General features: G+C 34.1%; 3 protein-coding genes across 5 annotated transcripts; 1 reads left to right on the top strand and 2 right to left on the bottom strand.

Moving 5' to 3' along the window:
- Window positions 1–706: 706 nt before the first annotated feature.
- On the top strand, window positions 707–1,628 carry LOC103400445 (uncharacterized protein At1g15400). The gene has a single exon (XM_008339094.4). It carries the CDS (start codon window positions 1,105–1,107, stop codon window positions 1,444–1,446), a length of 342 nt encoding a protein of 113 aa, XP_008337316.3. The 5' UTR covers window positions 707–1,104; the 3' UTR covers window positions 1,447–1,628.
- Window positions 1,629–6,306: 4,678 nt separating this feature from the next.
- On the bottom strand, window positions 6,307–9,785 carry LOC103400446 (uncharacterized). Of its 2 annotated transcripts, XM_070814773.1 has the most exons (3): window positions 9,126–9,785; window positions 8,039–8,117; window positions 6,307–6,879 (listed from the first exon to the last, which is right to left on the bottom strand). In XM_070814773.1, the coding sequence occupies exons 1-3, from the start codon at window positions 9,618–9,620 to the stop codon at window positions 6,833–6,835; spliced, it is 621 nt and encodes a 206-aa protein (XP_070670874.1). In that variant the 5' UTR covers window positions 9,621–9,785; the 3' UTR covers window positions 6,307–6,832. The 2 variants fall into 2 exon arrangements, with proteins under 2 accessions (XP_070670874.1, XP_008337317.3); XM_008339095.4 differs by lacking the exon at window positions 6,307–6,879 and having other exon boundaries at window positions 7,845–8,117.
- Window positions 9,786–12,839: 3,054 nt separating this feature from the next.
- On the bottom strand, window positions 12,840–15,198 carry LOC103400447 (glyoxylase I 4-like). Of its 2 annotated transcripts, XR_011576655.1 has the most exons (4): window positions 14,797–15,121; window positions 14,371–14,476; window positions 13,664–14,083; window positions 12,840–13,249 (listed from the first exon to the last, which is right to left on the bottom strand). XR_011576655.1 is itself a non-coding variant. In XM_017323023.3 (3 exons), the coding sequence occupies exons 1-3, from the start codon at window positions 14,949–14,951 to the stop codon at window positions 13,820–13,822; spliced, it is 525 nt and encodes a 174-aa protein (XP_017178512.3). In that variant the 5' UTR covers window positions 14,952–15,198; the 3' UTR covers window positions 12,840–13,819. The 2 variants fall into 2 exon arrangements, 1 of the variants encoding a protein (XP_017178512.3); XM_017323023.3 differs by having other exon boundaries at window positions 12,840–14,083; window positions 14,797–15,198.
- Window positions 15,199–15,626: the final 428 nt, after the last annotated feature.

Here is a 15,626-nt window from a genome sequence, read left to right as displayed (position 1 = left end):
TTGACGATCTCAACTTCGTTTGGGAACGTTTTTGTCTTCTAATTAAAGAGAGTGAGAGAGTGAGAAATTAATTATTTAAGTTAGAAAGAATAATCGATTAATTTTGTATATTTAATTTTTGCTATAGTTGATTTTCCTTTTTTCTTAAATTGTAGCTCCACGTTATTAAGTAAGTTTTACTTTTACATGATTTTGCTCATTCAACAATTAAAATGACGGAAGAACATCTTTAAAGAAGATGTCAATTTTAAATATGAAATTCAAATTTGATCATCTATGTGACATTTTGATATCTTTTAAAAGTCCGTTATGCATTTGTTATGTCTAAATAAAATAATAATTAAATTTTTTTTGAAGTTGGTGTAAATTTTGGCAACAAAAGTAAGGACTGTCAATCCATGTCATGTCATATCAGATTAAATTTTTCAGTTGAAAAACATTGTTACTGCATTTTTTAACTGCTAATACTGATTCAGACATTTTAATATCTCATTTAAAAGTAAAGGAGCTTTGAAAAAATCTTTTGAACTTTATTCTTTGTAGAAAGATTAGGATGTTGGGTAAGTTTATATTTCCTTCTCACAGGAGATTTATTGGTTTTTCCTAGTTGACTATGATTTCATTAATGTTACTTTCCTTATAAGAACTTCCAATTCCTAATAATATTTGGAATTTAATACAAATTAGATTTAATGCCTATATAATCGCCTAGCTCAAATTTGTTACATTCATACTCCTTATTCACATTTTCTGATACACCAAAACTATCAAAATAATCAGGGAGAAGAAAAGAACACTAAAATAAGACATAGCAAATTAGCGATTAGATTTCACCTCCTTTATCTCTTTCCTCCTAACATTCATTTGTCACTCTCTCTCTCTCTCTCTCTCTTTCTCTCTCTCATCCCCGAAGCAGCGAGAAAAGTCCAACACCGTATAAATAAACAAACTCATACCATTATAGCAACTTGGACTTGCAAATTTTCAATCCCAAATTCCAAATCCCAGCCTTCAAATCCACATAAATCGAACCCTCCAGACTCCACAAACAAAACCCAGATCGTAGATTCAGAGATTTATCATAAAATTTCAGAGATCAATCCAATGGCTGAGGGGCTTCAGAGGTCTGAGAGCACGTTTAGGAGGCAGGGCTCGTCGGGCTTGATTTGGGACGACAAGTTTCTACAGCGGGCGCTGAACCAAGTGGAGGCGGAGAAGCAGGCGGAGGCAGCTCAGCAGGCTGAGGGCGGCGGCGGCGGCGCGGCAGGACCTACCATGGAGCGGAGCCGATCCAACGGAGGAAAGGGGTATCGGACGGTCAAGGTTTCGCCGCAAGCGACGGACCCGCCTTCCCCGAAAGTCTCCGGCTGTGGGATCTGCGGCGCGTTTGGAAAACCGAAGCCGGCGTCGGCGCGTCGGCCGAGATCGAACAAGCGAAGGTCGTAGAATTAATGAATTTTTCAAATTTGTACTTAAAATTTGTTAGTTGTTTTTGGTTTAATTGGAACAAAAAACTGCATGCCCAGTTTTTCTTTTTTAATTTTCTGATATTATTAGAGAATTGTGGGAATGAAGGTGTGATTGTAATGTAATCTTGTTAAAAATTATAATTAAATACTTTTGGTGTGTCTGGTGAGCTACAATAATATCCTATTAGAATTCTTAATTATGTTCTAATTTTTCTTAATTGGTCTTTAGTTCTTGGGGAAGTTTTTGCGTTCACTTTTGGAGTGTCACTAGGTTTTTCGAAATTATGCATATTCTGAAGTTAATTACTAATTAAGCTTAGCGTTGTTTGTGCAATTCTCTCACCTGATAATTTGCATGTTGTGGTCTTGTTTACCAATCTTAATTACCAATAAGCTCTTAGTTATTTAGGATTTGAAGATGTTCTAAGTTCGAATGCCCTTAATTTTTTTGGGTTTGAAGATGTTCTGAGTTCGAATGTTCATCACGTATTGATGATTTGATAGAGAAAGAAAATGGTTGCCATTTGGAATTATAATTCAAATGCTATAATCCGCTTACTCTATTATTCAAATATTACCATTCGTATTCATAATCAGAGAATATAGTCGACGGGTTCACATATGAGTTAGCGTATACAATTGTTATACGTGAAATTATACGAATATTTCTTCGATATTTTTAAGCATTATAAAATTTTACATGAAATAGATTTACCGTCGTATTCCTAAATGTATATACATTATCATATAAAAAAAGAATTGCATTTGACAATATATTATTAGATATAGAACACCATGTGACGAAAGAGCAACTAGCTAAAATGGCGTTTCGATAAACCTGAATCCGCTAACTAATCACCTCAGTAGATTCAAAGAAAGTGGGAGCCGGAAATTTGATCTATTCAACTAAGGGCATTTTTTCATGGTTAATGTAGGGAAGACTGGATTTGTAATTAAATTTTGTAAACTAAATGATATAGAAGCTGATAATTGGATTATTACTTAAATATTGATTAACGCATTTATTTCTTATTGGTATCACATTAATTAGTCGCAAAATTTTTCTATAAACTTAATCTATCTAGTATTAATCTTTTTTCATAAAATTTTTTTGACGTGTTTTCGATGTGAGATAAGAAATAAGAAATAAAATTGTAGGATCTTTTTACAATATTGCCCTCTTGGAGGACAGCGCATTGCATAATGCAGCCACGCGGTAGCAGCTAGCAAGCATATCAAATTAACAACCTTTTTTATATTAATATAATATAATGTCTGAAAATTGTTGTGTTTAGTTGGGAATTGGATCTGCTCTGGACACTAGTCTGGAGCTTAATGATTAATTTATCTGGATCATTGATTTGTGTGTAAAAAATATCAAAACTGTTAGTTTGTGTGGTTGGTCAAGAAAATAAGTTTAAGGAGACCGTTAAATTTAATTTGTGCGGCTCAAATTAGTTGATTATTAAGGTCCTGATCGGATCCAATTTGGTAAGTAGCAATTAGCAACTTTTGTTAAATTCTAATCATTTTCTAATAATTATTGTCTTTTGAAAATTAAGAGCCGGCCATCAGATCATTCTACTATTTGTTGTCTTTTACTTTTAAGAGTTTTGTTTTAATTTTGTTTAAGAATATACCACAATGAAAGTAATCCTTGACATCAACGTGCACTCCCCAAGTTTCCAACGTTCTTATATTTGCCAAGTGCAAGAGAACAAGAAATGGATGTAACACGGGGACATTTCAGGCGGATTCACTGTTTTTTTAATTGAAAAACATGTTGTGAATGAAGAGATGTCTAAGAAGCTTATTCGTTGCTTACTTTTCAAACAAACATTTGTACATCTGTATATAAATGCTAGTTCATTAAGATACGCAATAGTTCAAAACTAATTGTTCATTATCTAATGATTTTTTTTTTTCCTTTTAATACTCGAGAGTTTTCAGTCTCTTACTATTACTCTTACATAAACTTGGTTAGTTTTGCGTTTTTATAAATATTCAGTGCATGTGAGCTCGTATGGATTGCATCGTTTTTTTTTCTTTCTTTTACACTTTTAAAATGAGAGATATTAAAACAAAAATACTTCAAACAATGAAGACCAAAAGTCAGTTCTACTACCAATTAGAGCTCAGCAATTTTTGCCCAACGGTAGAAGGGAACATTTTTGTTATAACAACCAGAAAATAAAAAAGATAAGGCACTTTAGCCAAAATAATCATTGAGATTAGACTAACTCCTCACTTTGTTTGATGAGATTTTAAAATTGATAGAAGTGATCATTGAGTTTGTCTACCATAAATCATTTTGATCATTTTGTAAAAAATCTTTGTTAAATGAGGACCAAAATGAAAAAAATATTCTCAATTTAATAAACAACGGCCAAAACGATTTGACAAAACTTGAGGATGTTTTTGTCATTTTGGTCTTATTTAAAGGAGATTTTTCACTTAAGGACCAACATGATTGACGGTGGATAAACTCAGGAATCACTTCTATCGATTTTAAATCATATGAACCAAAGTGAAAAGTTATGACAATCTCAATGATCATTTTGGCTAAATCGCCAAAAAATAACGTGAGAATATTCAAATAAATAGGACTAGTTGTGAAGAAGTTACAATTTATTTTGGTAGGTCCCAATAACGATAATTTTTTTTCTCAAACGTTGAATTTTATCAGATTAGATGCTAGATTAGTCATCGATGGGGTTTGAACCCAATAACAATAATTAATTAAAACAGAATTGTGTGGCAAAGTTGACAGCTAATACACCATCAGCTAATTCATCTTCTAATCCAATTTTCTATTGACAATTTGGCTTGCTTTAATTAGGTTTTTTGACAAAAATAATAATCAACTAGGGTTAGGGTTAGGGTTAGGGTTAGGTCACTGCTATTGGATTTTGACAATTTCGGATCCTCTTTGTGATAATCCTGAAGATCCTCCAATCATATCCGTTCATCGTACATCGTGCGGTCATAAATTTTTGTAATTTTTGTTATTTAAAATTGAATTTAAACAATATCCGACAAAAACTGACAGCACGATGTACAATGAACGGATGTGATTGGAGGATCCCCGGAATCCTCACAAGAGGAGCGAGAATCCTCTCTCTTTGACAATAACGTTTTCCTGCACTCAACTTCCTCAAAACAATCATTTTTGACCTTTTTAATACTATTTATTCACGATTTTCTTCATTGTTGAGTTATTAAGGATCCACACCATGTGAGCGTATGAATTTTTTTCTTCTCAAGAAAGTAGAGTACATAAACATAAATGACTCACTTGTTTTTTTTTTTTTTTAAATGAAATTACCAGTGGCGGGTTCAAAATTTTTTAGTGCAAAATGACTTCTGTCAAACAGTTTGTTCCAAAACAACTATGCTGAAGCTTAACTGCCATGAAAATTCTACATTATGTGTAGCGAAAAGGGCGAGTAAAAGTAACAACCTCCACCACTCGCCCTTAAATCTGCCTCTAAATAGTCATATCAAATATCTTTAAGGTAGTTACACAACTGATAACAATAAGATCAAGAGTTTAAGGCGACCTAGAAAATAAACGGTTTAATTATCACGAAATATTGCAAGATAAAATTAAGAGACAGAAAAGATATAATAAGAAATTGAATTAAAAAAATTGCTAGCATTCCTTGAATTTTAATTATTGTATTTGATTTGTTTAGCAGTTCGAATCAAAAGGAAATTATGCGTTTCCGGAAAGACCTTCCGTGACTTCATCGTTGGCTCGTAATTGTATATGTTCATATATAAAATTGCGGGGTTTCTGTTTCCATACACTCCAAAACAAGCATAGTTTCCTAATTCCAGTATATTTAAAAGCTTAGGGATAATAATTAAAACTGATTAATCATCATAGTTTCACCTATTATTTAAAGAGAACTTTAACGAAAAACTCTCGTTACTGTTTATTTTAACGAAAAATCATATTTTTACACTAAAAAGTCAATCATGGTACTATTCATTTTACCCTTTATTTTATCCTTATCGTTAAAACTTAAAGTTTTCAAATTTTTTTCATTAATTTTTTTTATTTATATGCTTGGACAAATAGAAGAAGCCAAATTAATTAAGAAAGTAGCAATCAGCAGCCGCAACCGAAGAACCTGACCGCCCCGGTATATATTCTTCTGCCTTAAGACGTGTTCAACTAAAAAAAGCCAGCCACAAGGGACCACGAATTGGTCAGACTCCAGACCAATCTGGCAACCCATATGCTTGACTCCTAATCCCACCTTCTCTCTTTCTTTTTCTCCATAACTGCGCATGATTGTTTCTCTTTTTTTTCTCTTTTTCTTTTTATTTTTTATACAAAAGATAGTTTACTTTAAATAATTCAATCTCAAGTGCAAAGAAGAAACATATTGTTCTAGCTAATATATATTGTTTCTATGCGTTTAATTAATTAATATTAATTTATTCATTATTTTGCCTCATTTTTGTTGTTTTGTTTCGTCGCGACAAAACAATAAAACTCTAATTTTAGTATCCGTTATGTTAATGAACATTTTGGATGCGGTTCCTAAATACCAATGTTATTTGACTAAAACCTTCGTGATTTTTAGTTTTTTATCGAAGTTCCTAACATTAATGTAATAATGTATTTTCATTTAAGTTATTATATTTTTAAATTAAAGATAAAATTTGTAGTTATTTATATTAATGAGATTTTAAATAAAACCCATAATTTATGAGATTAAAAATATTAAAGATGAATTATACTCTCCAATATATATATTTTTGTGTGTATATATATATATATATATATATCAAAACTAACCAAAAATTTGTTGTAATAAAACATGGGTACATTAAAAAAAATAATATTAGGCTTAATAACATTATTAAATTTCTTCAATTAAACTTGATATTGATACATTCTCAAATCAACAAAATAGAATGTGCCCATATAAATATAAAAAATGGATTAGAGAAAAGATTGAATGAATTTTATATAAAAAATGTGACACACCCCGATCCTAGAATCAAGGCGTGCTGGTTGTCACGCCTTTATTCTAGGATCGGGGTGTGTCAGTTTGGTATCAGAGCCTAACCCTGGCCGTGGTGTGCCAACGAGGACGTTGGCCCCCTAAGGGGGGTGGATTGTGACATCCCACATCGCCCAGGGGAGTGATCCTTAAATGTATATTTCCATCCCTACCTAGCACGCGAGGCCTTTTGGGAGCTCACTGGCTTAGGGTTCCGTAGGAACTCCAAAGTTAAGCGAGAAGGAGGTTAGAGCAATTCCATGATGGGTGACCCACTGGGAAGTTGCTCGTGAGTTCCCAGAAACAAAACCGTGAGGGTGTGGTCGGGGCCCAAAGCGGACAATATCATGCTACGGTAGTGGAGCGAGCTCGGGAAGTGATCCGCCCCGGACCTGGATGTGACAAAATGAGTACATTTTATATTAAAAAAGGTACATTTTTCATATAATAAATTGGTATATTTAAGAATGGGTACATATATGATTAAAAATTTAAAAAAAAATTCATAAAAATTTAATGGGTACAAACTTATTCTAATTTTAATTTTTAATTTTGGAATTGTTTGAATTGAAAATTAATTAGGAGTTTAATAAGGGTGTGAGTATTAAAACTCTAAATCAATTACTAATTTTTATTCTAAAAATTATGTAAATTACATGTAATTCATTAACATATTAATGTTAAGAACTTTGATCAAAATCTAAAAATTAATAAGATCTTAGTCAATAAACATTAGAAACTAAAGACCAAATACTAATTTTTACTACGTTAATTTGCAACTCCACCAGCTTCAATAAAACCCTAATTAATTAGAGCCCAACGACGTCAAAAAGAATAAACTCGACTACCAGTCACATCTTTCACGACTAACTTGAAATCTCTTTCAATCGAACAGTCCTCGTTCTTTCAAAACCATACAAATCTTTCAATTGAAATTGATCTTTAACCTGGAAAACAAGTCTCTCCAATGATTTATAAAAACCTGCATGCGGTAAAATCCCGAAATCCTAATCGAAAAGCTGCATGTGGTAATTAAAATAAACCCTAAACCCTAATCCAGAAGCTGCACGCCGAATTGCAGGTCATCTCTGGATAACATGGTCCACAAGCTCAATTTGTGTTTTCATTGATGCCTTTCTAATTACTTTTGTGATTTCTTTTTATGCAAACGATATTCTAAGGTAAACTAATTTAAATTACGAAAGCGGTGATTTAAACCCAAGTGCATAAAGCAGAGAAAATCTGCTCTAACCAATGTGATTATGTGCCCATATTTGCTCCTACTACTACTAGTACGTCCATGACTTCAATATGGCTATGGACCAAACTTGGAAATATGATTATGTTCTCTAAATAATTAAGGTCGAATATTTGAGATTTATATAAGCACACTCTAATCCAGTGTTCTTGTTTAATACAATAGTGATTACTTGAACCCACAAAAAAGAAATAAATAGGTAAATGCAGACATCAATCAGTCTACTGCTTTCTGGATTTTAGTTCTAAACAAGAGAATGCACAGTTTCTCCATTGAAAAATATAGGAAGCAACCTGTTGAATGGGTCACAAATGACCCGAAACCCGAGCCCACTATGCAATGCCATGCCGGCCCGTACAATTTATCAAACTCCTGCATAAATCAGAGACCCCGTGATTAATCAATGAATATAAGTTGTTTAATTGTGTGACTAAGAACATGGGCTGTTGGAAGCAGCTGGAACATGAACCCAGTCCAAATTTGCAGACAGGTGGACAACTAAAGCAGAAACACAAGTGCTGCCAATTCAGATCCATTGATTCAAGATCTAAACTCTCTCATAAAATCATCTGATCAATGGGCCCATTGATAGAGAGTTAGAAGAGGAAGGAGGCCTTGTAAATGATTGTTGTATACAACTGCATGTTTATTTCGTACATAATTGTTTGTTAAGTAACCTCATATTAATTCAAAGGCCAAGAAGAAGATCTGTCTTCATCACCGACTTCGTGTATGTGTCTATCTTATGCAATGCATTTCATGTGTCTATATGATCATAGTACGGTAAGAAAAATACACACATGACTATGCACAACCAAAAACACTTAAAAATCTTCAAGCGTAGAAGAACCAAGAAATATATCAGATCTGGTGATCGGTGACTCAATGTCTATCTAAATATTTTCATTAATTGATCCCATGTGGTCTGTGGGGTTTGTATGTGTCACCGTATGAATATGATCACACATGAACCCAATCATCCAAAACAAGACCCTATGAATCGTATGAATATGATCACATATGAACCCAATCATCCAAAACAAGACCGTGTGAATATGATCACACATGATCCCAATCATCCAAAATAAGAGATATGAAGGGAAGGAAACTCCAAAAAGAAACACCACTTAGAAACCAAGACCAAAAAAAGAAAATAATTTTATCCTAGACATTTGTCTTGGACTTGTTTCCCCTCGAGAGATTTTCGGGTGTTACTGATTGTACCAGTGATGGGGCAGAATTTCTGCTTCAAAACTCATAATATAAACCTTTTTCTTTTGAACGATTAACCTTAATTAGTTTTAAGAACAAATAATAGTGGTGAAATAAAGTAATTACAATATAACATATGTAGATCTAGGGTTTGAATTTGGAACATACCTTTTTTAAGTTATAAGCCATGTGTCTTGTGCTAAACTTCTCCAAGCTGTCATAAGTTCGTCTAGCGCTACGAAAGGCATGAACTTGCATGAACCCAGGCATGTCCGAGACCAACACCTTCACTTGAAGAAATGAAGCCACTGATGCCAAATTAGTTTCCACATGAGACACAGACTTCCTCGCCACCATCACTTCTCCACCTCCTCCGCCTCCCCCTCCTAGTCTTCCATTTCCAAAATTACCACCTAAACTATAAGTTTCATTCCCGCCCTGCTGCCTCTTCTCGTCACAATGGAGTACATCAATTTCTGGACGAGGTTTTGGTTTTCTCATGGATGAATTGAACCAGTTTCGTAAAGCATGTGTTTTATCCGCCATTGTAGTAACAGGCCTGGATTCCGGCTTTAAGTGACGGCCGCTGCTCGGATTGTATTTGTACGTGGACATGGCTCCTCCTCTCTTCTGCTTCTCATGGCTGGGAGTGCTACTCGCCATTTCTCAGTTCTCAGACTCTCTCTCTTACTCTTTCATGTGTTATGGAGGTACAAAAAATATATAAGCAGGATAGGGGGACTGTTTCGAATCACCAGGACAATCAATGGGATATTAATTAATGGTTGATTAGGATGGCAACATAATCTATAGTAGCAAACCATGTGTTTCTGCCTGTAATCTTGGATATTAAAATGATGTTGAAATTGCTACTTTTGTGACTTACATTTCTTGATTTTGATTAGGAGTAATAATGTTTCACGTCGTTTATCATTTTTTATATTTACGTTGAATATATATACTAGTCGATCTAATTCATTTCGATGAAAAACTTCGTAATAATGTCTTTTATTTTTAAAATTGTGATATCGTTAGCTGTGTATATACTAAGTTGTTTATTGATTTTGATTTATATAGATATTAGTCAAATCTTAATTCATTTCAAACATCAATAATACACTCAATCATGCATGTGACCTAATATTAATTGTATTTACATGATCAATCAGTCATGTATTTGCATGTTAAGTAGTGATTAGAATTCGTGTTAATATATCATATCATTTTACGAGTTTGTTGTTGCTTGAAATTGGCGATGGTTGGATATTGGTAATTACTCGTTGGGGCATAATGGTCTCCGATCGATGGGCGGTTTATGTGGTTTTGTTTTGGCGACAAAGCAGCAGAGGACCCCCGACCTCCCTACCTTCGACCGCTTAATTATTTTGTTGGTGGTACACAACAAAATGGTCGCTGTCTTTGCTGTATGCTGTTATTTATCCACATATATACATATATAAACAATTAAATTACAAGAGTTGATAGCTCCTAACTTACAATTGACTATGATATTGTATATGCTAGTGTATATTTTATAACAACCTTTGTTTTCTTCAAAGCACCTTTCCTAGAAATTAACAGGATCACAAATTATTAAAAGATTATGATATAAAAAGGAATTATTAAGGGCAACAAATGAAAATTCTTTCTTAGACTATTCAATTTTTGATTTGTAATATTGAACAAAATCGAGTATCTATTTCGGTCAGTTAGTCACGATTTTATGTTTATCTCTCACTTTTAATTCAAAATTTTAATAATGTAAATTAAAATAGTTGGGCAGAAACAAAATCTGGTAGTTTGATCATGTTTTCTATTTTTACTTTAATAAAAAATATATAAAAATTATATAGGAAAAATCAGGGAGGAAGAAAAGAGGTATTACATAAACTACTCTTGGCATTCGTTTAAGAGATTTTCAATCAATGAAAATTACTGCATGGGCATATAATTATCTATTAAGCATCACCATCGGGTCAACATGATCACATGTCCTATACTTCTTCCAATATGCTTAGAGGTCAAAAAGTTCTGAAATAAAATTCTCTTTTTAAAAAAAAAATTAGAAGGTCAGATTTTACTTCCTCATAATGGTGCAGTTCACTTTTGATTTTATACGATGTGTTTGATTTGATCAACGATTACTTGAGAATAAACTGACAATTCGAATCATTAAAAGACAATATATAATAAAACTTCACCCAATATCCTTCAATAAAAAACACATTTTTTTTATAATTTTGAGATATATAGCGTCTACCGTCATCATAGACTCAAAATTTTGGCCAATTTTGAGCCACATGGCCAAAAGTACTTAGAACCCCATCTAAACAGTAGAGTTCACCAATCACCATATTATTCTCTTTCCAAATTAAATGTTACGTAAATTATAGGGAGCATGTTTGTTAGAAGACATTAATGGATTTTGATTGGTGAATTTGTATTTTAGTTCCTTATCGTTGGCACCATATATAATATAAGGGTATAAATCTGCATGTGGGGCTTCGGACTTGGAAGCTCCTGAGTGACCTCTCCCTTACCCCCAACACGCCCCCACAAAAAAAAAATTACTTGTGGGTTAAAAGCTCAACAACAGACCTTTCATTCAGGATGGTCTTTGTTGATAATTAAAGGAAGAGGAGCCCTCAGTCTCATTCTTCATGCATTCATAAACAGTGTAAGGCAAAATGATATAGTTTTCTTTGAAAGCGATCGGGGAGTCAAATACAAGATCTCAAGTGAAAAAGCGAGTCATTCTAAACTACTTGAGTTGCGTGTCCCCCTTCAGGAAAATCTTGATGCCAATTTGTAATTGCTACATAAACATGTAAGTGTACTGCAAGGCAAAATGACCTAGTTTTCTTTATACAAGCGATATTGGATAATAGGGAAATCGAACAGAGGACCTCATATGTAGGAGTAACCGTTCTCAACTACTTGAGTTACCTTACCCTTGCAGGCAAAATGAGCATTTAAGTAGACAAAAAAATGGTTAGGTTTTGGGATAGAAGAAAGCTTCCAATTTTTGTGAGGGTAGGCGAGTAGATTTAATAGGATAGTAAATTTTAGCTAAGTACTAGTTTGGTACTGAGGTGCTTTTATAAAAAAGTGGGTATAAAAAAAAGGCTGAGCTCAAAAAGGTGTTTGGTAAACACTTAAAAACAGCTTATTTTCACAATTTTGGATTAAAAAAAGTTGAAAACGTGAAGTAGCAAAAATAAGCTTATTCTTAGCAGTTTTTTTTTTAAAGCACATCAATACAAAATCAACCCTAAATCTAGTAGCTAAATTGTAGTGAGAGTCAAAAGTGTGGGAAGAAAGTCAATGAAACGGTTAAGGAAAAAAAAGGAATTAATGTTGGATGCAAAAACGATGTTATTACGCTATCGGATATTCAAATATCGATAGTTTTGGAACTTAATTTGAGGTGTAGTTAGCAAGACCACTTACAACTACAATTATTTTTCTGCCGCTTCGTAATTTTTTTGCATTTGTACACTATCAAATAAAGATTATTCTCTTGGTTAGTTAGATGTCACAGTTCTACATCAACGCTTTGGCATTCATCTTCAAGCCATGGTTAGCTATAAATTCACACACCATTTTCATTCCTTCTAATCTTTCTCAGCTTTCCTTTTCTCTTTTTTCAACTAAATTCATTCAAAAATTGCAGAAATGGGAGTTCCATGCAACCCAAAACAGCGACTATGAATGAAATAGTAGCTCTTCCCTTTGGACTGAAGGGAGCTCCCAATTCTTCTATTTTGTTTCCTCGACAAGGGACTTACAACTAAATTAAAATATCTAACCCTGCAACCAAAGTCCTGTGTTCTCCTAGCACATATTCTTTGCTCGTATAAAAAAAAACATAGCGCTCATGTGTTGTAGGTAAGTTATTATTTTTTAACTTTTATCTGCTCACTGATGAAACTTGAATCAGTACATATGTACAACAAAAACAAAAACAAAGTTTTAAAAAAACAAAAACTAGTTATTTTCAACTTTTATCTGCTCATGCGATCTGCTGCTGATGCTGTTGAGGTTTCATTTGGATTACTAGTTTGATGAGATGCGGTGGCTGCCGTTGTTTCTGAGCACTACTACTGACACGTGTGCAGGATCTGATAGGTTAGCTTTCTGGTGGCACAATTACAGATCTCAATCACTGTACCATTTGGGGCATGGAAGAAAAGCTAATTACAGTTGATCCCACCTTCCTCCACCCCGCGCTTCACGTACTCGATCCCATCGATCTCCTTCAAATTTTTATCCACCAAGGCCATGCTCTCATACTGCAAAGAAAGCAAACAAATGTTTTTATACTTTTCTAGTCATTTCACATGACCAATAGTTCAATACTCATACACATATACAAAAGTTAATATTCAATATGGGAAACGGGAAGAACAATATGGGAAAGGGGAAGAAGAAGCAAAATAAGGCAGAGGCAGAGCCTTCTTCGGCCGAGCCTTCTTCCGTTATTCGTCTGAACCTTCTTTGTCCTCCAAAAAAAGAGCTCCACGCGCAACAGCACACTGAACTTACAGTGTACAAATACACCAAATGTCCAAGGACAGAAGCCCTGAACACATCGACAGCTTGAAATTGTATAAAAAAAGTACTCGTGTGATGTGGGTAAGTTTTTATTTTTATTTTTATAACTTTATCTGCTTACTGATGAAACTTGAATCAGAACAAATACATACACATTCTGATTTCAGGAACATCGTCAAGTTGGTTGACCAAATTAAACCTAATATCTCTTCCTAAAAACTCCCCATTCATGCAGAAGGCAGGTAATCTTTCTTGATGTGCATAGGAGGGAGGCATATATGCCATCTGCTGCTGATGCTGTTGATGTTTCATTTGGACTGCTTGTTTGATGATCTGGTGTGGCACTTGTTCTTATGAGCACTGCAGCTGATACGTGCTGCAGGATCTGATATAGGTTGGCTTTCTAGGGGTATAACGGGAAGGTTGTCACAGTTACAGATCTCAATCATTGTGCCATCTGGGTCATGGAAGAAAAGCTGATCAACGTTGATCCCACCCTCCTTCACCCTGCGCTTCACGTACTCGATCCGCATCTCCTTCAACTTTTTCTCCACTAAGGCCATGCTCTCACACTGCAAAGAAACAAACAAATGCTTTTTGTTTTCTAGTTATGCCACATGATCAATAGTTCAATACACATGCACATATGGAAAAACATAAGAAGACTTGTAGTTTAAGTGGTTTAAAAAGTATGTTCTACGTTTGGATATATTGATAATCACATGATCAACTGTCTAACTACACTAATTAGAGATTGATCATATGATTTTCAACATAATATCATCAGCGATATCGGTCTTAAAGAGAAAAGGAAAACGAAAGATGAGAACATATGTACAAAAAGGAGCTAGAGAGAGACCTGGAAAGAAATGTGGTTATCCTTGGGATTAATCTGGCTGATCTTGGGCATTTTATCAGGGTCTTCAGATTGGAGAAGATGGATGCCAATGCCATAATTGAATAGCCTATTTATGATTAAAATTAACCAAAATTAACACAAAATAATATATCCACTATAGTCTCAAAATCATAGTAGAGAGTTCACAATATATTATTTTTGGTTGAAATTGACACTTTATTCGAAAAGTAGGTAGCATAAGATTTATAAACGACAGTCAAAATGGTCCATGCATTCACAACCCAAACGTGACTACCAGGAAACAAAAGCGGAATCCTAACTACAACGAAATCAACAAATTGAAGGGTTCTTGTTGGTTTTACAAGTTTATACGGATTATATATGATCTTGAATAATGGAAATTAATAACAGTGGTAATACATATACCATGCACCAGTGAAATCTAACGAGCCAGGCCTCCTGATTGGGAAGAACCCTAGATCATTCTGGTAGAAATCAAGGGATTTCTCAACTGATCTGCAAGCTATCGAGATGTGATTCAAGGACTTCAAATGCAGCGGATTTCCCATGCTCTCTTCCATATGATCCAAATAATATGATATTTGAAAAATATTTGGTTAGAACTATACATATTTAATAAAAAGGATAGGGACGAGAGGCATGGAATAAGTGAATATATAGAAAACTGGATTGAAGACTAGAAATTAGGGTTTAAATAAATAGAGTTGGGAGGAAAGAAATGGAAGGTGTGCTGCTGCTACATTTCGTAATGGCTTTTGTTTTTAGGTTTCTGATGATTTTTCCAGATTGGTGATGACCGGCCATTACACGTAGGTTCCACGTTGATGACTCATATCAAGATTGGTATTACTCATTTCTTTTTCAACACGTAAGGGCTTTTCTGACAACCTACCTAAACTAGCTAATTAATTGGTGAACTTTTATTTCTCTCTGTTTTATGGAAAGGGATCCTCTCCGGATCCCTTCCACCAAGTCGTCATCATCAACTTATCCGGACCGTTGAAATTTGATTCAACGGCTACAAATAGGAGCTCACTTTAAAAGTTATAATAGCTTTAGTTATTGGATCAAATTTCAACGTACCAAATAATTGATGAGGAGGACTTAATGGAAGGGATCCGGAGAGGATCCCTTTCCTTGTTTTATAACCATCTCTTTATTTTGCATGTAATTTTACACAAAATTTGAATGGACAAGTTGCATGCCTTTGATCACAGGTGATGGAAAGGGATCAT

The sequence above is a fragment of the Malus domestica genome, chromosome 15 (assembly GCF_042453785.1).
Source record: "Malus domestica chromosome 15, GDT2T_hap1".
In the NCBI taxonomy this organism is placed as follows: Eukaryota; Viridiplantae; Streptophyta; class Magnoliopsida; order Rosales; family Rosaceae; genus Malus; species Malus domestica.
Note: the sequence above shows the minus strand (reverse complement) of the source record. Positions and strands in the feature narration are given on the sequence as shown.